Source organism: Rhinolophus hipposideros, assembly GCF_964194185.1.
Source record: "Rhinolophus hipposideros genome assembly, chromosome: 3".
Classification (NCBI taxonomy): Eukaryota; Metazoa; Chordata; class Mammalia; order Chiroptera; family Rhinolophidae; genus Rhinolophus; species Rhinolophus hipposideros.
This window is the reverse complement of record NC_138049.1, coordinates 100,085,806-100,103,244: the sequence shown is the minus strand read 5'-3', so window position 1 is coordinate 100,103,244 and position 17,439 is coordinate 100,085,806. Positions and strand designations below refer to the sequence as shown.

The window sequence follows — 17,439 nt, the reverse complement described above, 5'->3', positions numbered from 1 at the left end:
CCTCCTCTCTCCCTGCCCTGCCCAGAGGAAGAGGGGAATTGGGTGCTTACCCCACAAAATGCTGGGTGTATTTGCTCTCAGGTTTACTGTTGCTACTGTTTTATAGGGTTCCATACTGCCCAACAGAGAGGGCTGTGTAGAGGGGACAGCTGGTGTTTATCTGTCCCTGAATCCTGAGAGAGTTAAAATCAGGTAAAACTCTTTGTGGGTGGTTATTTATAGCAAGTCCCTTTGTGGCCTTCAGATTGTAAATGACACCAAAGCCTATTTCATGCATTCTTATCTGGGAATTATTCGCTTTGCTGGACCTTATCACACGCTAATACAAATATTGCTTTAACTCTGTTATTTAATTCCCAATTCACAAATAACATATTTTATGATTCTGTGCCTAGTAGTGATGATTCAACTCTTCCATCGTGCTTATCATGGAGAGATGACTGGGATATATTCCATATGGTCAGCGCGGCATCCTGTGTTTTTAGTGGCCATTATCCAAGTGTTAATCGGAAGAACAACGGACCATGGTCCAGTCATGGGGCTGAAGTGTGCTTGCACTTAAAATGACTTCTATTGGAGTTAAAAGAGAAAAAAAAAAAGACTCTGTTGCTAGGACCATGAAGCTAACAATGGCATGTCTCTGAAAAAAAGCTTAAAAATCTCTTAAAATCCAACCGTAGTAGTGCTAGCGTGAGCTCTTCATTGAGATTCAGGAGGCCTAGACTTTACCACTTCCTGTGAAATCAATTAGCTCTGTGAAGTTGGTGAAGTTATGCTCCTCTCGGGGCCTCTACCTACCTATCTGTGCATTTAGAGGCAGAAGGAGGTGATCTTTCAAGATTTTTCCCATTTCTAAAATTCTATTAGAAGTGAGAATTTTAGAAATGGGAAAAACGACTATACAAGGAGTGCAGATAATTCAAGCATATTTAGCCCTGTTTTTGTTTTTTTTTAATCAATTTCAGAAATGTTTACTGTGCTATCGGCTAAATATTTCCTCTTAACTTGGTTAGGGTAGAGCCAGCTTGATAGAAAAATCTGGAATTCTTTAGGGGCTTGCAGTCCTGGGCCAGCAGTATCCACTTCCCTCAGGCCCAGCCCAGACCTGCTGAGTCAGAGTCTGCCTTGTAGTAAGATGTCCAAGTGATGCATGTCAACATTAGCGTTCCAGACACAACTGATAATAGGACGGTCTGTTCTGAACTGGATACATTGTGACTTATATTTTTCTAGTGTTGGACATAATAGCCGAATACCTGATTTGTTCATTGATTAATTGATTCCCTTAAATTAACCCAGATACGCTTTGCTTTATGCAAACATGATGTATATACTTGTATCCTTGCAGAGAGTGATAGAACAGAAAAATGGTTCACGTCACATAATCTGAAGCTTCTGAGCTGGGAAGCGGTTCATGCTGGAGTCTATCACACATCAGAATGCAGCACCTCGTAGTAAAATAGCTAAGCTGCCTGCTCTCTGACATTTCTCTTACTGAATCATGGTTTGGCATCATCCCCTCACCTCACCACAGCTCAAGGGCATCATGTGTTATGTGGACCCTACTCCTGCTGCAGAAGGCACAGTGAGCACTCGTGCTCTCCAATAAGGTATAAGAAGGGAAAGTCAATTGGCTGGTCAAGGACAACTTCCTTGGTCAGAAGAGCAGCGGAGGGTACAGTTTGTTTTGTCGTCCAGGTGGGAGCAGGCTTACCCAGTAAGAGGGTGTCCTGGGTGGCACCACGGGAATAGGCAGTCTGCAGTAAGCTCTGCTCCTCCAAATAACCCCTGGCTCCCCTCCCGTTTCCTCCAGGAACTTACCATCTGTGTGGATCAGGAAGTTACTACAGTAGCGGCTGCTCACTCTCATTGCATTCAGGTGGTGTCTGCCTTTGCCAGCGGCCATCTACCCTCCCCATAGGAGCCTTTCATTCCCAGTGCCCTGGCGCACGCCTCAACTCATTTGGCCACTCTGCCCTGAGGACATTTCTGCATCCTCTTGAAGATGACGCTCCAGGGAAGCTTCCCTCTGGCCTCAAAATGATCTCTTTATGGTTTCCCAGGAAATCCACCATAGCACCATGCTGGGTTTCAGAGCAAGCTCGGGTTCACTCCTTCAGGATTTGAATTTTAAATATATCTTCCTCCAAAGTCTTGGTCTTTTGAAACTCAGCAATAGCATTTCTAGTCTCTTCGCAACACGCCCTACAGAAGTTCAGAATAACGTTTTCTGGTTCTGTCCTATTGAGGGTCCATGTACCACCGTTTGTTTGCCCAGTGCATTGAACCAAGTGAACATCTCAAGCAATGGTTCTCGGCCATTTCCTGGGCCCCCGAGTCCCTGGGAGGCGGTGGCAGGGTGTGGGGGGGTGCTCCCAAATGATTCTAATATGCAACAGGAATTGATAATAACTGCCAAACAGCCACTGCCTTTAAGGGAGACCTGTCTTCAGTCATTTTTATGTCCTTTTCATGGTTTGGAGTTTTTCTCCCCCTCACCTTGGCTGGCAGACATTTGAGACTTTGGGGACTTTTCTATTTGGGACTGATTTGGGACCACATTTGGGACTTTTCTAATGGCTTACACACAACTCTGAGGGTTTTTGCTAAAGTCATTTATTAGGAGCTCTTAAGGCCTGCACTGGCAGTTGCAAACTTGGAAGTTTTATCACAGCTCTTAAAAATAATCTAACTATTAAATAAAAATGGCCCAGGGCATTCCACTGTCAGCAGTTCTTCATTCAGAAAAGTGTTTCCTTCTCCTACATTTTGTTTTCTTTCTCAAAGTTTGAGCCTTGACAAACACTCCCTTCAAATTTAATAGTCTGTATAAAGTTCTTGCTTTGGGGAGGTGTGATCATAAAGTTCTTAGTTTAAATGTCCTCAACATAATTATAATATTATGATACCGATTTTTGAAAAGATCTTTCACATTTTCCTCTGTAGTTCTGGCCTTGTCTGTTAATTGCTTTTACCCACTAAAGTTTCCCTTACATTGTCTAGTACAGATTGCATTTTTTTCATTTTGAGTTAGGTCCAGGTGTTAAATAAGTAGAGTGTGATGCTCCAAAGAGAGCCTTGTTTCGCAGATGTGAGTGAAGGGAATCTGCATTGGACTATAGAAGGTGGGATCATTGAGATGAGGCAGAATCTAACATAAAATTGGAAATAGTTTTGACATCATTACAGTGATGAGTCCATTGAGCAACTCTTCTTTAGTGTTCTAAGGAGTCTGAGTTTCCCATTATTCACTAGTAGTTCTGTGTTGTATATATTTTTTGGACTAAAAAGAGGGCACTGTACTGGTTAAATTAAGAAGTGAGTAGAAAAGTCTTGCTAACATCTTCCCTCTCCGACTTAATAACGGGTAATAACGCCCTTCCGTTGAGTCAGATTTGAGCTATTCATCTTGACATTCCTATCGGCCTATATTGCATCCCTGAACCATCCCGTGGGGATGTGTCCTGGCTGCTCACCGAGGTTGCCCTCTGCTGCCAGAGAGCGTTTACCCGCAACCTCCTTCTGGATGAATCACAAGCTTTGCGTTCCTGTCTGCTCAGGGCCCTTGCCACGCCTGGCAGTCTTTTCTTCCTTCTTCAGAAGAGACCAGTTTCAGTTTCGTTCTTCAGTTTTATTCTTCCCGGAAGCCTCTGATTGCATGTCTTCTTCAGGTTTCTTATCTGTTAAATTTTGACAGTTAATTATGCTCACTATAACACTGTCCTTCCCTTGTTTCTTGGTCTTATTTTCTCAATTAGGTTAAAACTTCTTGAAACCACATCAACTTTTTTGTCTTTTTTAAATTTCCAATTATAGTTGACATTCAATATTATTTTATATTAGTTTCAGGTGTACAGGATAGTGGTTAGACATTTATATAATTTACAAAGTGATCCCCCTAATTAGTGTAGTGCCCACCCAGTACTATACATAGTTGTTGCAACATTATTGACTATATTCTCTAGGCTTCACTTTATATCCCCGTGACTATTTTGTAACTGCCAATTTGCACTTCTTGATCTCTTCACCTTTCTCACCCTGCCCACAACCCCCTCTTCCATCCAACAACCACTGATTTGTTCTCCCTATCTATGAGTCTGTTTCTGTTTTGTTCTTTTATTTTATTCTTTAGATTCCACATATAAGTGAGATCATATGGTATTTGTCTTTTTGATTCTGACTTATTTCACTTAGCATAATACCCGCTAGGTCCATCTATGTTGTCACAAATGGTAATATTTATTTCTTTTTATGAATGAGTAATATTATAAATATGTACTACATCATCTTTATCCAACCATCTATTGATGAGCATTTAGGTTGCTTCCATATCTTGGCTATTGTGAATAATGACGCAGTGAACACTGGGGTACATATATCTTTTCGAATTAGGAAAACACATCAATTTTAATATTTTTCTGTTGTATCACATAAGATTCATTCCATAGTTTCAAAAATAATAATTGGGCTGAAGAGATTCATTATTCCAAATGTTCCAAATTTTAAAAGTCTCCTGCTTTTGAGCTTTCAAATGAGTTCTTAGATCCCAGTGGTTTGAGTCTATCCTGATAGTATCCCAAGGTGATAATTTGGAGTTTTTTTCTTTATTGTCACTTAGAGAGATCAATGAATACAAAAAAAAAAAAAAAGATAAGAAAAGTGAAATGATTTTATTTGTGAAAGAAAAGACGCCCACCAATTTTTTTTTCCAAGACGAACTAAACCGTCTATGACTTTAGTGACCCAACCTATACTGTGAATGCTTAAATGAAAATTGACAGCAAGTAACACAAAGCAAGGCAAATTTCAGCATTTGGGGCAATTTTCAAAGATTACATTTTAAGGAGCAACTGAATTGCTATTGCTCAGTGCATATAAATGGGAATGTTTCCATAGAGCCAATTTAAGCAGCTTCAGTAATTGAAAGGGAAGTTATTCTTTATTCAATCTCCTGTCTAATTGAACAGTGAGTTTTAAAAATTAAGTCAAAGGTAGGTAAAGCTATTTTAGATTTGATTATCTCTTTTTTAAAAATGAGAAAACATTTGCATTTCACCAATAGGAGATTAACATTCTTCTCTTTGAAGATCTCAGTAGGAGAAATTCCAGGGAATGCATTTTCATTCCTCCCAAACCACCCTTGCTCTCAGAATAACCTGGAGGAGACTCACCTCAGTGTTTCTGGGACCCACTCAAGAAATTCAAAAGTCTGTCACAGCCTCATAATTGACACAGCCCCCCACCCCACGGTGAGAGGAAAAGTGCCTTTCATTCTGATAATTATCCACTAATGTTCATTAGACAGCTATGGTCCTTACCCCAAAATACAGGTACACAAAAGGGGAGACATGTTTTTCATTGTCAAGGCTCAAAATCTGGTTACAGAACCAAATATTTCAACATGAAACAATTAGGAAAACACATCGCAGCAACATGAGTGCTGAGAGCAGGAAGCAGAAAACCATCAAGAGAAGCTGACACCATTAAGAGCCAGTCCTCCTCTTCTTGCACCTGGGATAACACAAGTCTCTCCTTCAGTTGAGACTGTACCTCTGCTCCTTCTCACCTTCTCTATGTTCAAGGTGGAAGATTGTGCTTCACAGCGCCCGAGTTTATAAGTCTCCTAAGTTAAGCTCTGACTAGGATAAACTCCAAAAGCAATTCTGAACCCTAAGTCCAAGTTCCTGGGAGAAGGAATCTGGTTGGCTCTTCTTGGGCTAGTTGTTGACTTCTGATGGAATTAGCTAAGGGATAACTGTGGGAGTCACACCGTACAAATGTCTAAGGCCTGACAACCTAGCCTAAAGAAGTACAGGTCTAGAAGTAATGGTAGCAGACATTTTCAAGAGTTGTGTGTTTGCCCTCAGTCTCATCTCCCAGGGCCAGATACCTGGACCCAAATGAATTTTCACAGTTTACTTAATATTTTAAAATGGTATCCTGAAATTCAGTAATTAAAATCTTCTTGCTTTCTGAAGTTCATCTTTGACCTGTCCATGAACTTTTCCAAACTAAAACTCATTTAGATTCCTTTACAAGGTGGTATTTTCAGGATGTAAAGCATTAAGCAGCTACAGAAAAAAGGCTTGGAATGGTTTGTGAAAACAGTGTATGTGCATGTGTGTGCATGTTGGGGAAGGCAGAAGAGACAAAAAAGTATATATTTAGAAGTAGAGAAGTATAATTACAACTTCCCCTATATACACAGGGATTTTATTCTCCACATGGGTTCTAACCTAAGGCACTAGGGTCAAAGGCCTAGGAGCTAATCTGAAGCAATCACTGGACCATCCTTAGAGTCTGGTTGTGTACTAGGCCAGGAAAAGCTGATGGTATAGCAACATTTGAGCTCATCTATGTGGTTTGCTAGGTGATCAGGACCTGGAAATACCAGTTTGAACACTTGCATGCCTTTAAAATGGCCTCCAAAATACCAAGGCAATTGAATCATTTCATCTGAGATCAATTTGATTATTATGCTTAATTTGGCATATGCTAAATCTGAAACAGTTAGCCAGTGTTTCATTAGAGAGTACAAATGAGGGCAATGTGAAAAATTTAAGACAGATGCCTCACGTTTTACAGGAGAACTATTTAGTTTTCAAAATCTGAAATTGCAAAATTACAAAGTGAAACTAGCAGGGAGTCGAAATGCTCTTGAGTGCTTAAGTTATTCAACTTGAAAAACAAAAATGTAAACCCTTACATTTAACATTTGAAACTTCCAAGCAAGAGTCCAATTTACACTAAATAAAGTCATTTAGCAGATATTTATTGAGCTCCTAATGCATTTTTTTTTTTTGGATTTGGCAATAGAGACATGGACTTTATTTTTTTAAACCCAAGAACTCCAATTTGGCAAATCTTTGGAGATTTGTTCTTGTAAGCCATCTGGCTGTAGAGCCATGGAATGATATTTTGAATAGTTAACATATTTAAAATTGTATACTGTTCTTTTACAACATCAACTTATTTCAATATAGTGCCTTAATATTACTGTACTTTATGTTTCAATGATAATTTTTAAAAAAGAATCAGCTGCATACAATTTTAAGTCTCAGTATGTGTACTTACTTTTCTTTGGTGTTTTTAAGGAGCGACGCAAATTTGGTCCCTTAGGATGGAATATTCCCTATGAATTCAATTCTGCTGACTTTACAGCCAGTGTTCAGTTTATTCAGAATCACCTTGATGAATGCGATATTAAAAAAGTGAGTGAAATTTTGTTTTTTTCTGTTTTTATTGCTGTCCTTAAATCAAGGTTCTACAGACATTTTCAATCTGTGATAGTCAGTGAACCTGTTGAGGTCCCCCCACATCCCTGAAAAGGGACTGCTGATTCCAATCAGCTATTTACTGGTCCAGCCATTTCCACTCACACCCAGACTGCCCATAGAAATGCATCTGGACTCTCTATCTCACATGTGTGTCCCCCCTGGTTCCTCTCCTGCACACGTACACAACAGAGGCAAACCACTAATGAAAAAACTCAATGTGCTGAGAAACACAGCCTTTCTCATATCATACCCAAGTGTCACAGTGCACTTAAAGAGAATGTGCATACCTTAAATCAAACTTCTCTTCCTTCACCTCACTGGTACCTCCTCAGAAGTGAAAGTGCTATCTCCTAGCTCATGGGAAAGTTCTTTTCACCTAACTCATATCTTAAAGATGTTTAAACTTATGTATATAAACAGCGGCAATTTCTAATAATGGTCACTGATCATTATATAGCATGTCAATTTTCAAAGGGCTTGTATAGGCAGGATTTCATTTTTTATTTTCACAACTCTGTGAGGTAGACACAGAAGCCATTACAATTATCCCCATTTTACTGATGAGGTGACAGACAAGAGGGAATAAGGGACTTCCTCAAAGCCACAGAAGTAAGAATGCAAAACCAGTTATCCTTTCACAATGTGTTATAAGGGTTGGAAATCTGTTTTCTCTATGATCTTGAACAAGTTTGTGCGTCTCTCAGAGCCTGTTTCCTCATCTATAAAACGGCCATGGTTTCTGTGAGGAATAGATGAGTTAGTATTTGTGAAAGCACAGTATGTGGTGCATAATAAGGGCTCAGTAAATACCCATTTCCTACTGCCTGTCTTTCTCTTTCTTCTCCCAGTAGGTCTTGAAGATAATTATAGATACCTTAGTACCAGTATTGTGAGAGTAAGCCATGATGAATTTTTATCTGGGCAGGTGGGAAATCTGGAATCAAGCCATCATTTTTTCCTTGAAATTACAAAGGGACAGTAAATTGAGTATAACATTTTGATGAAAAATTGTATTACATGGGCTCATGTTCTGTGATCATCATTTTGGTGTATACAAATACAAGTTATCTTGAAATAGTTGCTTTGAAAGGCAACAAAGCTGAAAAACAAAATTTTAACCAAGAGAAAATAAAGAAAAATCAAGCATCCTTAATTCTCCTAACCCAAATGTATTGAAGTGTTTTTTAAATAAAAGCTATTAATATATAAAATGTATTACTAGTATAAAATTGCCATGGAAATTTAAAAATACTTTGATGTAGTTATAGCTTACAGAATGAGACATCAAAGGATTTCATTGTAAAAAAAACTCTTGTGAATGAGTAATTTCCTAGTTGTTCTCATACTGAGTCAGAAGGTATAAGTAAAATGTTGATTACTTGATTTTTCTACTTTCTTCACTAAACACAACTTTTTTTCTTCTCTAACACCTTGGCATCACTGTAATGAGCATTATAGATGATTACATCTACAGAGTTTTTAAAAAAAGGGTTTTCCCTCTATTTTAAATAATCAATGAGCAATATATTCACTGATATTTAGTGCTATAGATTTTTCTTTGGTGAACAAACCACAGCAGTTCCAGTCATGTAATAGCAAAAGAGTTATTAATATACATAAGGAGTACTTTTAAATGCAGCCTAGCTAGTGCTTCCTTTTCCAGATCTTTCCTCTAGGAAAGACCTGAAATGTTTAGAATTATCTGTGTGAATTGACAATAAATAATTCTTTTGTATTTTTAATAAAGGGTGTGTCATGGAGTACAGTTCGGTATATGATTGGAGAAGTACAATATGGAGGCAGAGTGACAGATGACTTTGACAAAAGGCTACTTAACTGCTTTGCTAGAGTAAGTCTATTTGGGCAAAAAAGCATGAACATACATTTTATTACAGTTTCCTTTGAAACAAGAACATTTTTTGTTTGTAATTGGTTAGCCTGACTTAAGGGGGCAAAAATGTATAGAGCCAAGCTGTTGCAAAGAATCAGCCAACAATATAAAACTAAAACCTAACCCTAAACCAAACTTACTAGCAATCTGCTTGTTGTTCAGAGTAGAACCGTGGCCCACTCTCAATGGCCTGTGAATCTTCTCCTGTGTAGATGAGCTGCTCATGGCTGGGGCCTCTCCCCACCTCCCCTCCTCAATGAAAACACTGGACATAATTTCCCTGCCTCTTCCTCTGAGTGCAAAGCGATTTCAAGCCCTAAAATAAGCGATTGGAAAATGAACATAATTTGAGTTTTTTCATCTCTTCCATTAGGACAATTGAAAACTGATGAAGTGTTCTTTTTTTTTTCCCTCTGTGCCCAGTAAAACTCATGTGGATTTTATATCACACTGGTAAACCTTTTCTAGAGAACATTATTCCTTAGCAATTATAGCTTTCACATCAAGCATGAATAGTATAAATAACCCACCACACTCAAACTCTTCTTAAAATGTTTACATGTTAAAGAAACAGTATACATTACCTAGTGGAAGAAAATCAGATATGTGAGTATACTATGGTTATTTGAATTCTATTAGAATCTATATTAGTGATTCTCTGTTTCAATGATTTTTCCCCCCTAAACAAAACTTCAACAAAAGTAAAACCTCAACAAAATTAAAAGCTAAAGCTTTGGGAATATTTTGGTAAATGGGGTTGACCAGAAAACTGATTTTTCTTTCAACCCTTACTTAATTTTGCAAGTTTTTCTTGAAGCCATAGGTGGAGAAAGGCGGATGATAATAAGTGTCTGTAAAGATGTGTGAAAGCAGGATCGTGGCTGCTGGAGGATTCTGACCTGCCTCCTGGAAGGCAACGGGGCAAAACTGGCTGAAATTAAGCATCCTACGTCCCAGAAATTCCTTGAAATAGTCCACAAATGGATATGTATAAAAATGTCATGGTGATATTGTGTGGGGGAAGTTGAAGGCAACCTAGGAGTCTGTCACTGGGGAATAGATGAATTAAAAGTTATACATGCCTTTTGTGGAATACAATGCAGCCCTTGGACGAAATGATCCGTATGACATCATGCATAGTTCTTAAAAACTTACTGTTGAGCACGGAGCTTAAAAAGATCAAATGAGATCTATAAAGTAATACGTGTGTATTTCACAAGGATAAATACATATTCAAGGACATATGTCAAGTACATGCCCCCAGAGGGAAGGAGACTGGGAGTGGATATCAGGGCTGAAGGGGGAAAAGTAAAATAAAAGGGGCCTAAACTCATGAGAATAATAAAATAAAGGAGTATGATAAACTCACCTCTGTATCTGAGGTTCAAAGGAGAAAAAAAGATGTCTCGATTTCAGCCTCAGTCTTATCTTCTAACCAGCTGACCTAACCGCTTTGTGGCCACTGTACTCTGACCGTGTTGCCTAGGGTTGCCCTATATGAATCAGTAATTGTATTGTATATCAGTGCCTTCAAATTGGGTCCTCCATTCCTATGACTTACAATTTGAGGCTTATCTTTGAAGCCTGCTCATTTTTTCTGTTCTCAGCATCTTATGGTGTGTCTCCCTAAAGCCAACAATAGTGGAACCTTGTTTCTTGTCCTTGGAATATGACTGCTTATCTTTGTACCTTGTAATGTCTCCCCAAGTAATTCCAGGTATTCTTCAGATTCTGTATTTTGATTCTACCCCCAAAATGTCTTCCAAATTGGGTGAAACTCGGCTATTTATGTGTTTGTGAATCTAGCTATTTATGTGCATATAAAGTCATAGAAAAACAGGAAGAAACTTCAATTAGCTTTTATAGATCTGTGTCCTCTGGCAACACAGAAGTCACTGTGGTCATTTGTTGTCTTATGTGCCGAAGACCCCACAGCCTTCACCTCCCACATCACTGAAAGCATAATCTTTCTGATGAATGACCATGATCATAGCACTGTTTTTCTTTAACTTTAACTTTCAACTGCTCCCATTCCTTAAATCATCCCGACATTCACAGTCATTCATAATATGACCTCACTTCCCCTTTCCTGCCCTATCCCTTCCCATCACATTATATTTACCCTAGACTTCATCACTTCCCTGACCTGCCTCACATTGTGCGTCAGCGGTCCTATGCCTCAGCTTGTGTGCTCTCCCCAGTCACAAGTTCCACTGTCAAAATCGTATCCTTCAAGGTTAATCTCCAAAATCACCTCCTAGATAAAGCCTTGCCTGACATCCATCTGGCTGTTCTTTCTTCCTGTTTTAAGCCTCCCTAGTACTTTGCTTATTTTTATTTCCTCTGGCTCTTACCTCAGTGCACTTTGTACTGTGGCTATTATGTAATTGGCTTATCCCTCTACTGGGTCACAAACTCCCTGAAGGAAAGGACTGTCTGTGTCTCATCTTTGCTTTTTGTCCCCATTCTAAGCTCAGTGACTTGTGCACAGGAGTTGAATAGGACAGAAGCGTGGCGAGTAAAGCAAAAGAGAGAACCAGTACACGGTATTCCATATTCAGAGCAATCACTTGGCCAAAAAAGAGCTGGAAGAGGGTATGGAGGAAAGTAACTAGAGAAAATGTGATTGACGGAAATAAGTCACAGTCCCCATCTCTTTTCACATCGAGTCCTCTGAGTGACTCAGGCAGCCTGCCTGCATTTCTGCGACCCGTATCTTCCCATTATTTCCCTTCCAACTGGGAAAATTGCTCTGTTAGGTACTGAAGTCATTGCCTCAGATCTGGCTCACAGGCATTCAGCACTTTTTTCTCCCTCTTCGGAATAAGTCTATTCACACCAAGTACATATTTGTTCTCTCACTGTTACACGACAGATAATCAGTTCATATGGATTGAGAAAAGGATGTCCTCACGGCGAACAATAAGATGGTTGGACACATTTGCTTCTTGGGGCCAGGGACAGAACTTAATTAAGGGAAGCTCTCTGGCTCAGGGCGGGAGGAGAGACGTTTGTAAGATGTTGTCCTGGCCTTGCGGGGCTCAGTGCCACTGTGAGCCAAGGTGAGCAGAAGCCTGGCCCCTGATGGGAGCCCCTGATGGGAGAGGAAGGGAGCGCTGACAATGCCAGATCCTCTCCCGTGCGTGGTTGCTGCCCCATCTACTCCGCAGCCTGTTAAACAGTAGGGTCCTGGGTTGTCAGGTTACTAGAGCGGAGAGTAGACTTGCAAGGCCGGTGTTCTCCTCTCCACCCTTAGCCAATGGCTTCATTGGTGTTAAACAGAGGCCTGGGCTTCACTGTTTCTGTTGGGGCCTCTCTCTTTTATTCATCTGTGTGCTAATTATTCTATTAGTGGTTTAGTTTAGGTACTCTCAACCGCAATATTAAAAACGACTAAAATGGAAATAAGGTGACCCTTCCTCTTTTTCCAGTAGCAGTTTTCATTAAGATATTTATTGATTTTTATTTCTTCTATTTTCTCTCCCATATAGGTCTGGTTCAGTGAGAAGATGTTTGAACCATCATTCTGTTTTTATACTGGATATAAAATTCCCTTGTGCAAAACCTTGGACCAATATTTTGAATACATCCAGTCACTGCCCTCCCTAGATAACCCCGAAGTCTTTGGGCTTCACCCCAATGCTGACATTACGTAAGTTCCTGGCATTTTTTTTAATTTGAAGAACTCATTTGTAACGCAGTCTGGTAAAGACGTTGCATTTCATTTTCTCTCCTAGTCTCTCTTCTTTCTCTTCTTTTTATCTTACTGTGAAAAATAGTGTCATTTCCTGTCTCCCAATTACAACCTTGTCATAACTTGGCTGCTCTCCCCTCACTAAATCCTGCTGCTCTGGAGTTGATGACAGCATTAAAGGTCTAATTTTTGCATTGATTACTTCTCCTCTGTCGTGTCATAAAACCATTTGCTGCTATTGGTATTGATGATCTCCACTGATAGGACAGTCGTCTCCCAGCTCTTTGTCTCTTGCCTCCAAAAAAATCCATTAAAAAATAATGGTCATAAGTAGAATCTAAAAGGGCAAGGAGGGTAGAGAGAAGAGGATGAGGTGTTTTCTTCCTGCTTCATCCTCCCTCTCATGGTCCGTCTCCCTTACTTGTCACCAGCAACCATCTGTCATGAACTGCCCCTGGAGGAGCACAGGGCACAGATGCAGAGCCTGGGAGGAAAGGCTTGGGGGTGGGGGTTGGGGTGCAGCTCAGCAGGAGGTCCCTGCCCCAGTCACTGAGGTGCAAGGCAATGAGTGAAGGGATAAAGAAACACACCGAGTCCCAAGCCCCTTCTCAGACTCTTCCTTTTGATGAGGTCTCACCCCTCATCTTTCTAGAGGTCCCTACCTGAAAGCAGGACCACCCAGCTCCACAGAGAGGGCTCCCAGAAGCCCAAGTTCAGATTCTCCTCTGGATGGTCATTGCCTCTGGCCCATTGATGAAAGACCACAAAGTTTATGTCCAGGAGAGTGATTTCAGGAAATGGAAAGAAACCAAGACTCCTCTGGTCATTCTAACCTGTAATGACTGAGAAGGAGTGCGCTGTGTCTCTCTCCGTCACTTACCGGCTACTGCAATTTTCACAAGCCTGCGATGGGGCATGGACATTCTCACCTGGTTCTCTGCTCTCGCCAGGCAGCCCCCGGGTCCCAGGGTGCTACCATTGCATTGTCTCTCCACCCCTAGGCATGCACCTCAACTCTCGCATGAGGCTTGGCCTTCTGGCCTCTCTTGTCACCCACATTGATTCTAACTTCTCCTTTCCTCTAATCTCTCTCATGTTCTTGTCATACTCGAAAGACCCATGCGTGGCTAACACTCTTTTCAGACCCCATGACAGAATCACGATGGCTCTTTGGTGGCAGCTCTAGCTGTTATTTGAAAAATAACAGTTGTCATAAGTTAGCTAGAGAAAGGGAAACCGTGAAGAAATAAAAAGGATTCCTCAGGGTTTCATTGGAGAATCAACTTAAACATCTGAAAGAGAAAACCCAGAGAAAGAGTTTTGCTTTAGTTGACTTTTAAAAACGTAAGTCAGACCATGTCATTCCTCTGCTCAGAACCCTCCCAAGGCTTCTGTCTCACTCCAAGTCAAGGTCAAAGACCAGCAGTGACCTACAGGTCCAATCATTCCATCCACCCCACCTCTCGGCCTGGTCTCCTTCTGCCCTCCCGCTGTGGCCACCAGCTCCAGCGCCTACTAGCTTCCTATTACCCAGGCCAGATAGCTCCCACGGCAGGACACTGCACTTTCTGGCAAGTCCTTCCCCTAGATATCACTGTGGCTCAACTTTTCACCTCTTCCTGTCTTTGCTTAAAGCTCTGTCACCTTTGCAAGAAGCCCTCCCTGGCTGCCCTATTTAAAAATTGCAAACCACTCCCCAGCCCCCATTTCAGTCTCCATCCTCCTTGCTTGTTTTTTTTTCTATAGATTTTATCATCAACTGAAATACTCTGTATTTACTAACTTGTTTGCTATTGTCTATCTGCCGTCATTGATCATCAGCTCCATTATGTTGAAACTTCTGTCTGTGTTCACTACTGTTCCTCCAGTGCTACCCAGTGCCCGATGCTCAGGGAGTGTTTGTCGAATGGGTCAGCAATACTAAATTGTTCTACATCGTGAAGAGTCCAGAAACTGGGGATAGTTCCTGTGAGTGGGCAGAAAAACAACCAATATGTTTCAATGCACCTGTAAATTAGCAGATGAAGTGGTTCACATACAGGGCTCTGAAATTTGATTCCATCCTTGGCAAGAGCGCGAGGAGTCATGAGAGCTGGTTCCTCGAAATCTGATCCCGTCAGGTGCTACAGGATCCTGCCAAGGAGTACATAAAACAAGCTTGACACCAGCTCACCCTGCCTTAAAGGGATGGCATGCCTGGGCCTGGGTTACCATGCCAGTTTGGCTCACCAGCTCTCCAGAAAGAAACCAGAGCTAGCAAAAGTCCAAAGTAGGGCAACTCAAATGGACTCCAGATGGGAGGCAATGATAGAGACAAAGCATTTTTTTCCTTGACTTTCATTTTAAACTACTACAAACCATCAGAAAAGTTGTAAGTACAGGGAACACTCATATGCCCTTCACCTAAATTCACTGATTATTAACTTTTTGTTCCATTTGTTTTTTTTTCTTTTTCTATATTTATACCTCTGTATATTTATATATCTACAGTATATCCATGTATAGCCCCATCTATTTGTGTGTGTGTGTGTGCGCGCACGCTTGTAGTCCCTCTCAGTGGACAGAGCTAGGAAATAGGTATTTTTAAAACTATCATAAGCTAATACTAATAACTCCAATCAGGGCTCCTCCTTGTCTTCCTTCATTCCATATTGATATTGTCTTCTCCCACAGTGAGAGCTCCGGTTCCCACCAACTTCAACACATTTACTCGCTTTCTCCGAAATAACTCCACCAAAACCACTACCAACAACAAATGTACTAAGTGCAGGTCAAGGTCTCTTTGCTATTCTTTTTGCCCTTAGAATAGATTTCATTGAGGGCGCACAGGGTACTATGTTCACAAATCACTCAGATTTTTGTTTTCCTGTGTGGTTGTGCTATCAGTTGATACAGGTACATTTGTTTGTTTCTATTTGTATTACGTTTTAGATTTTTTTCCCATTTTGTTGATTGTTTTAAATATATGGAACATGAACACAATTCAAAAGTCACAACTAGACGTAAGGTGTTTTTAGAGAAGTCTCATTTCCACCCTATTTTCCCCTTTCTTTACGGGCAACCAAATACATAAGTTTCTGGTTTATCTTCTCTGTGTCTCTTTTTGCTTATACGAGTACATACATACATATATATTCATATTACCTTTTCTTACACAAAGTTGCACATATATATATAATTTGAATATATAATTTTGTGTCTTGCCTTTTTCACTTAATAATGTATCCTATAATCACTCCATATCAGTTCATAGATATCTTCCTCGTTTTATTTTTTTTCTGAGAAGTCTGCATTTGTCATAGGTCTGGATCCAGATGTCATTAGGTTTAGGAATCTGAACTGAGTCTCCTCTCAGTCTTCCCGTTCTCAGAGAAGAGGGGGTGATGTTTTTAGTGCTCCGCTATTTGAGTGGAGAGACTGTCTATGGAACTTTACAATCCATCTCTAAATTGTTCCATTGACCACGTCACCCAGGAATCCAAAGGGTACACTTGCACGTGTGTGCACATGTATGAGTATGCACACACACAGGCCGGCTGGACCAGGAGCCCGTGTTCAGCAGGCTGCCAGGAAACCAGGTGCCGGGGACTATCTCCTTAAGGGACTAATCTGGAAGGGATGCCCAGTCCTCCCAGTACAGCCCCTATGGCTTGTGGCCAGCGGCCTGGCGGCCCAGGAGGTGTCAGCGCCTGGTCACAGGTGATAGGCTGCTTCCCAGATGATCTGCCTGGCACGGGAGCGCAGGGGAGCTGGGCTCCGATAGGCCAGGGAGCAGGTGGACTCCGGGGGTCTCCCAGGTAGGCCCGGGTGTGTGCCCTGCGGCCAGGAAGACAGGGTGGCAGTGCACGGGCCTCCAAAGGGTGGGGCCCCAGGAAGGAGTAGATGAGGCCCAGGAGCAGGAAGGGGTAGGTGGTCTCCATGTCGTTTTGGGGGGCTCTGAGGCCATGGTCCGCCAGGCCAGTGATGACGGCCACCAAATACAGCTTGATGGTCAGCAGTGCAAAGCAGAGCAGGACGGCAGGGAGCACCTGGCCACTCGCCAAGGCCTGACGGGCGCAGGCATCTTGGCGGCGGGGGCGCTGCGGAAGGCGCGAGGCAGGCGAGCAGCGGGGCGGTGGCTGGTAGGGCTGCGTGCTCCGCCATTGTCTGTACGTGTCCTGGTTCATCCACCCGTTCACCTCTGCGTGGGCACTACCGATGCATTTCCATTACTTTGCTACCACCACCACCCCAATTTCTCAATTAATCCCACGCTTGTGGTTTCTCGTATTGTTGGAGATGTACTTTCAGAGCAGATCGCTGTGGGTGAGATTGCTAGATCAAGCATTAGTGAACATTGCCAAATTCCCTTACTTCGCGCTGGGCTATGTTGCACTCTCACCAACAAGGTGACAGTGCCTGTTTCTTCAGTCTCATCAGCAGTATCTGTGAAGTTTTGAATTTTTGCCGACATGACAAGTGGTATCTCAGCATAATTTTAATTGATTTTCTCTTATTTTGAGTGAAATTGAGCACATTTTCCTACATTTAAGGGCAATTTGGACTAATAGACCATCTTGGAGACTGTGTGTGTGATG

The 17,439-nt window shown here is 41.4% G+C and overlaps 1 protein-coding gene across 1 annotated transcript in view; it reads left to right on the top strand.

Annotated features, from left to right (window-relative positions):
* The window catches only part of DNAH8 (dynein axonemal heavy chain 8), a gene marked incomplete at both ends in the record, with an annotated part of 336,864 nt that overhangs the window by 287,904 nt on the left and 31,521 nt on the right, over positions 1–17,439 (top strand). Inside the window, 3 exons of the mRNA XM_081042394.1 lie at positions 7,095–7,211; positions 9,025–9,126; positions 12,660–12,820. Of these exons, the coding sequence (XP_080898520.1) occupies positions 7,095–7,211; positions 9,025–9,126; positions 12,660–12,820 (380 nt within the window). The remainder of the gene's footprint in view (positions 1–7,094; positions 7,212–9,024; positions 9,127–12,659; positions 12,821–17,439) is intronic.